Genomic DNA, 7,267 nt, shown 5'->3' on the forward strand with positions numbered 1-7,267 from the left:
TGAATTCTATGATTCTGATATCACGTAATTTCCCCACAAAGTGATAGGCTCAGAGAATACAAGCAGAAATAAAAAAGAAAATGAGTGGAATTAAAATTGCCTTAACTCACCTCCCAGTCATTCCTACTAGATTTTCAATCTTTACACAGCTTTTCAGCCCTATTGTACACACCTTAATCAGTGGGAGTATTCACTACTCCTGCAGAAAACGTGTACATAACCAGTTCTTCCTTCCTGTTCAATTATGAGCTCTTAGATGCTTTGCTAATTCAACACAGAAAGATTGGTTACCTTTGCTTTTCCGTCTTTGGAGAGTGTGGGCGTTTTGTTTGGGAGTATGTTCCTGCACTACTTGCATGCAATGCTCGAATGGAGGTCAGAAGAGGGCGTTGGATTCCCTGGAATTGGAGTTACACCCAGGTGAGCCTCCATGTGTTTGGAACCCGTAGAGGACCTGGGTTAAGTCCTCTTAACTGCTGAGCCTGTTCTCAGTGCCCTCGCTGTCCCCGATTGTGTTTCTTATACAGAATGTGGCGTTCTATAATTCTCAACTCATGTGAAGGCTATCCATCAAATTTGGTATGCAGACCTGTTTTTTGTTTTGTTTTGTTTTAAAACCCAGATGTGGACCTGTCTGTTGTGGAATCCCGTATGGCCTGTGGCTTTGGTCCTGTTGAGATGCTTTAAAGCCTTTTAAAGAATGTCTGGGTCCCCCCATGAAACTTTACTACACCCAGGTTTACCAGGAAATTTGGGTAGGAATGGGATTAATGGCTCTCATCTTTTACTAAATCAGCCCATTCAAGATGAATCATGTCAGCTAAACTTACACCGTTAGATGAGAACACAGAACATCTCTGTATAGTTATCTAAATAACATTTACAATATGACCTTAATAAAGTATCTGAGAAGCAAAAAACAAGCAAACACCCCCAAATCCCAGTTATAGTTTTTATTTAGCTTCTGACAGTACACTAGGGGTTACTAAAAAAATGTCCATGTCGGGTGTGTTTAGGATGTACACGAAGAATGTATTGACTTGGGAATGGAGACAGGGCTTGGGGTTAAGAATGCTTACTTACTGTTCTTTGAGAGAACTCAAATTTGTTCCCTCACACCCATGTCAGGCAGCTCACCATCTCCTGAAACCCCTGCTCTAGAAGATCCCGTACCTCTAACCTCAAGGTAACCCAAACTTATGTGCACATGCCTATGTAAAGACACATATAAGTACATGTAATTTTAAATAGTAAAAATAAATCTTACAAAGAATAAGTTGACATGTTTTCCACACGCCTCCCCCCCCCCCATGTTGATTTAGGAAGGCAATCAAACCCTTACAAAGAAAAATAACGTATGTCAAGTTATGGGCCTTGAGTAAACAGAATAATAGGCAGTTGCACATTCGAAGCAACCCAACGTGGGAGTAATATAAATTAAAGGAGTCCAAACAGGCCATCTGAGTGAGTGAAATCACCTCTTGGTAAGTAAAATACCTCTTTAAAAAAACATACATTGTGTGTGTGTGAGTGAAAGAGAGAAAGAAAGGGGAAGGGAGGTCAGAGAACAAATCATGGCAGTCGCTTCTCTCCTGTTATGTGGTGGCCTAGGGATTGAACTCTGGTCTTTAGGCTTGGTGGTGTTGTTACCTCTGGAGCCACCTCCCCCCCCCAGCCCACTTCTAGAAGCACCCACTAATCATATGCAACAGTTATCATGAAAGCATTTTTTTTTTTTTAAGAACAAGAAAAGCAAAACAAACATTTTGGTGCTTTTAAAGCATTGGCTCGGTTTTGTTTTAAGGCGGAGATAAAACCTAACAGTTTTGTAAGGAGCTCACTCCTGGTAACCCATTCACTCGGCAGCCTCAAAGGTAAAACGATCAGAGCTGGAAACTTAAATCTTTCCCTGCATGTTGCTCACTTGCCCTTCAGTGGCGGTCTGAAATCTGTTGCCCTTCCAAAAAACCCTCTTGTGGCTCGGTGGCTTTCATATTGAGAAGCTCACATACTAAGCATTCAAAAGAATATTCTGATTATTCCTCCAAAAGATGATCTGTCAGACACATTTCACTCTTATCTGAGGTGGCCAAGTCTGTCCAAATAACTCCCTGGTCCGACCATGACCCTACCAGCTCACGGTCTCCTCTGACTGCAAGGCCACCAAACCATTGCTCTCAATCATGGTCAGTTTTGTTCCATCCTGTTTCCAGAAAGAATATTAAACCTTAGCAACCAGGTCCAAGTTTGGATACATACACATTGATTCTTTCATAATTAAAAATACAAGATAATAGTTTGCTGATCAATAAACAAAGTATTTATTCAGCACCCATGTGCCAAGCACAGTGCTAGGCACTGTGGTGGATACAAAAATTAAGACATAGTCCCTGCCCTTAAGGAGCTTACATTCTCATGAGGGAAACAAAACTAACATACATGTAGCAGCTAAGAACAGTACAAGACAATATATGATTTGGTATAGGAATTTTAGTACAGATTTGAAGCTTCATAAGGATTTAAAGAAGACAGTGAAATAGGCCTTAGTTTTAAGAGTTTAGTGTCAGGGTCTTGAAGAAACTTAAATCGACGTCCCTGCAAGGGAGAAGTAGGAGCAAGGTTCAGAGAAAAGACACAAAATATGCATTTGATAAGGGCTAAGAAGTGACTGCAGACTTCGGAGCAGAGTGGCTGAATGAGGCAAGCAGGGTTCAAGAACTTTAATGCAAACTCAAAACAGTAAGTAGTTTAGTCATCCCGAAGAGGATGGAAGGGCAGGATCTTAGCTAACACAGATAGAACTCACCCGTGAAAGGAAAATATAGCCACAAAATAAAACAGTGGCCGAAGGCATGGCAATTCTAGGAAGCATGTTATGCCAACATGCCAATAGCTCCAATGTTTCCTAATTCCTCCCAGAGGACCCTAGAGACAGTGTTATGGTTCCATTTCAAGATCCAGGATGTGGACGCTTTGCCTCACACAAGTACAAAAGAAATATAAAAGACAGGAGGACACAGAGGGACAGAAAAAGAAGTGGAAGAAACAAGTAAAAATTCATAGTGAAAAAAACACACCAAAGTATATAAAATCTATCTCCTATGGAGATGCAATTGGCATGTCCATTCATTTTTAAATGAACATATACTGTATTCCTGTAACAACGAAACAAAACGCCCTATGCTTTAGGTGTGTGTGCTTTTCGGAGATTTCTGGTACAATCAATCCAAGAAATGGCTCAAACTATATTCATGTAAGCTTAAGCGGTCACAGAATCCCATAATCCAACCTCACTTTTCTGTTGACTCATATCACAAAAAGGAAGTGTGTTTTGGAAGAATCGGAATTGAGAGGTTTGCTGGGGACGTGAGGACTTTTCCTTGTGTCCCAGTGAGCACAGGGATCCTGTCAAACAACACAGGGCCAGGGACCTGCCAAACTACTAAGAGGCCAAGTGACGGAAATCAGCACTGCCAGGAGACAGTGTGTCACACAGCATGGTGTTCTGCCACTAGACATTCACATCCTAACAATAATCCAAAATATATTTTCTGTTTTTCAGTCACTTATATGTATAGGTATTCACTATTTAAAATGAAAATAGCTGGTGACGAGATTTTAGAATTAAAGATCGGTCACAATAACTCCATGAATTAGCTAAATCTAAAGTTAACTAAGGGAAAATAAATAAAATCTTAAACCCATTTCTGGCTTAAAAGCAAGCAATAATAATAAAACTAAATTCCTAAAAGTTACTGACAAGGCCTTCTTGAACAAAAACAATCATCAAACTTAAGAATCCCATAAGGATCATACAATCTAAGATTGTCATTAAACTTTAAAGATTTTTAAACAAGACAAAAGCAGTCCCATTGGCCCACATCCCATAGAGATACAATGGTCTTCAGTGATTTACTAGTGCCGTACTCCTTCCTTATTGCGTTCCACTTAGTCATTAAAATACTTTCCACCTCAAATGTACCTGAAACTTTCCACCTAGAATGTTTACTAGAGCTTACTTAGGCCTATGCCAACCTTTGAGAAAATCTCATCTGAAAAGCAACCCAGCCTAAACAGGATGGCCCAGCCTGGGGAGTCCTGCGCCTCTCTGACGTTTGAAAACTGTCTGAGGTCATCTTTCTGAGCTCTGATAAAGCAGCATGAATGGAAAACTGTTGAGTCAGACAAGATGTACCATCTTTGACAAGTATTCACTGAACCATCAGTGTGGCTGCTTCCAAAGACCCTGATTTCTGCCTGACTGGGAAGGTGAACCAGTCCCTTGGCCCTGGAAGGGTCTTGAGCTTTTCTTGAAATGAATGACAAGAGGAACACATGCCCAATGCTGCCCATTCTTATTCCTGTGCTTTGACAAAGGGTGGCCATTACTAATCTGGGTATTTCTTAGTAGAGGAACTCCAGCTCAGAGATGTCACAGTTGCTTTTTGTTTACAGCTGGCTTCTCTACAGTCAGATTCCTTGGCTACAAGAAATTACCCTCCCTTCTCCCTCCTCCTGTGGTCTAAACTTGAAGCTTCATGGTTTTCAGATGGAGAACTATCTGAATGGCAGAAACCAATCTTCCCTCTCCAGAGGCTAGCAATCTGAACTAGAATTAGTTAGATGTACATAGCAGCTGTGTATTTCCAATCTTGAAATGAAATCCAGTTGAAAGCCGTGGAGACACAAGGGCAGGCACGGAAACTGCTGTGTTCAAACATACGCAGGAGAGCTAGAACACACTACCATGATTTAAAAGATCACACGAAAGCTTAAATACAGTGTGAGAGAGATGGAATTCAGTTTTATTTTGTCCTCTCCGTAACTTCCATTTACACCACGGCCTTGTCTATCAAAGAGGAGGAGGAGCGCCCGCCTGTGCCACTGAGCTCAAATACCCATGGACTTGCTCACGGCACAGGCAGGGTGCCTGGTTCTCCAGTTTTTGGCTCCAAGAGGTTATACTTTTAGTACCAGCATAGTGAGGAACCCCTGGCAAACTCCTGGAAATGTCTTCTATGTTAGTCAGTGTACCATCCCGTAAAGTGCTTCTGGAGTTAAAAATCTGTCAAGCTGTCAAAACTGTCCACGCTTTTGCAACAAGGGATAAAAGACCCCCATGGACATGTCACTGAGTCTTTCTCAGATGGGTCTCGTAATTGGCACCGCTGCTTTACCCACCAAGGCGCTGGCCCTCACCCCAGGCGAAGCCTCCCGGCCGCTCTTCAGGTAGTGGGTTGTAATTGGGATCCTCGTCTGGTGTGTCAAAAATAGTCCTCCTAAAACACACAGAGACCACTCAGTGCCAGAGCCACCTTAGATCGCACGTACGGTAAAGCAGCACCCATAGGGCTTCCACAGACCGGTAAGTATTGTCCCTGCCTGCCAACTACAGAGGTGTTATACCTTAAAGGCTCTATACTTATTTAACACTTGCATTAATAGTTACCTCTTATACTAATTGTTACTATGGAAGCAATAAATGCTGATAGGGTACCTGGATAGTCAAATTCACAGGCACATAAAAAGAAAGGTGGTTGCTGGATGACAGAAATAGGGAATTACGTAATGGGCAGAGTTTTAGGATTATAAGATAAAACCTTCTAAGGAAACGGCCATAGCAGCACAATACAAACGCATGTACCACCACTGAATTGTTCACTTTACAACGGCTACGATGGTGACTTCCATGTTGGAGTGTGTGGACTCAGTTACAAGGACGTCCATCACTCCAAGTACAGAGGGAAAAGCAATAACTGAAGTTGATGTCTATTAGTAAGGGAGGAATATAATTATGTTAAATATGAACCCCGGACTATCATGCAGCCACTAAAATTCTGTAGGTCATTTATAAGGGAAAAGTAATGTTTTTTTTCTTTTCTTCTCTTTCAAGATGGTTTCCTCTGTGTAGCCCTGGCTTTCCTGGAACTGGATCTATAAACCAGGATGGCATCAAACTCAGAAATCCACCTGCCTCTGCCTCTGCCTCTCGAGTTCTGGAATTAAAGGTGTGCACCACCACACCCAGCTATGAAAAGTAATTATTGCACATTAAGAAATGACATTTTAAGAAACTATATAGACAGGGGCTGGAGAGACGGCTCAGCAGTGAGGAGCACTGACTAAGCTCGCAGAGGACCCAGGTTTGGTTTCCAGCACCCACATTGGGGGATTACAACCACCTGTAACTCTAGTTTCAGGGGATACACTGTCTTCTGGCCTTTGTAGGCATATGCATCCATGCATACTGTGCACATAAAATGTAGGTATACAGTGTGTCGCAAACACATTTATGAAATAAATCTTTGAAAAATTAAAATTATATAGCTATTAAAAAAGTGTATACAATTACCCAGTCCCAAGTGGTCAGCCCTAAACACATCTACATACAAGCAACACTAGATGGACTAAATAGGTGAATAGATTTTGGGTATGTCTGTATAATAATTAAAGAGGAGGTCATGACTTGAAGAGGAGTGGGGGAGACACAGAAGGAGTTGAAGGGGAGACAGGGAGAAGCAGACATGATGCAAATACAGTAATTATGTAGGAAATTACCAAAGAGTATGTAGAGAGCGGAAGACAGCAGCCTGCTTGTCCAGCGCAGGGAAACTGCTGTGCTGTGCAGAGTCACAGAGGATTTACTTCCTCCATTTTTTTCTCTTGATGTTGTTGTTGTGGCGCCCGCCTTTAATCCCAGCACTGGGGAGGCAGAGGCAGGCGGATTTCTGAGTTCGAGGCCAGCCTCAACCTTCAGAGTAGATGGGCACAGGTATACACTAGCATGCCTCACCAGCTCATTCTTTTTCTTTTTGAGATTTATTTTCCATTTTAGCTTTTTTTTAAGGTTTATTTACTTGTGTATTTTATGTATGCGGGTATTTTGTCTACATGTATATCTGTACACCAAAAGAGGGTATCAAATCCATGGGACTATAGCTATAGACAGTTGTTAGCAGCCAGTGGGTGCTAGGAATTGAACCTGGGTCTTCTGGGGGAGCAGCTGGTCCTGTTACACTGAACCATGTTCATTCTTTTTTGCGTAACTATTCCACAACAGAGAGCTTATATCAAATCATTTTGTTGCCTCAATAGAGCCCCTCCTTCATGTAATAGTTCCCAAGAACACAACATTCTAGAGCAGAAAAAGGTCTTATAAATTAAAACTATAGCTCTAGAAACTGCAGTATAAAAATGAAGATATGAGCCAGGCGGTGGTGGCACACGCCTTTAATCCCAGCACTCGGGAGGCAGAGGCAGGTGGATT

The 7,267-nt window shown here is 41.9% G+C and overlaps 1 protein-coding gene across 2 annotated transcripts in view; it reads right to left on the reverse strand.

Moving 5' to 3' along the window:
- Window positions 1-2,297: 2,297 nt before the first annotated feature.
- The window catches only part of Derl2 (derlin 2), an 11,794-nt gene continuing 6,824 nt past the window's right edge, over window positions 2,298-7,267 (reverse strand). For both annotated transcript variants that reach the window (XM_029483579.1, XM_021175741.1), the window contains exon 7: window positions 2,298-5,279. In XM_029483579.1, coding sequence (XP_029339439.1) covers window positions 5,174-5,279 — 106 coding nt within the window. In that variant the 3' untranslated portion in view covers window positions 2,298-5,173. The remainder of the gene's footprint in view (window positions 5,280-7,267) is intronic.

This window comes from Mus caroli, chromosome 11 (assembly GCF_900094665.2).
Source record: "Mus caroli chromosome 11, CAROLI_EIJ_v1.1, whole genome shotgun sequence".
NCBI lineage: Eukaryota > Metazoa > Chordata > Mammalia > Rodentia > Muridae > Mus > Mus caroli.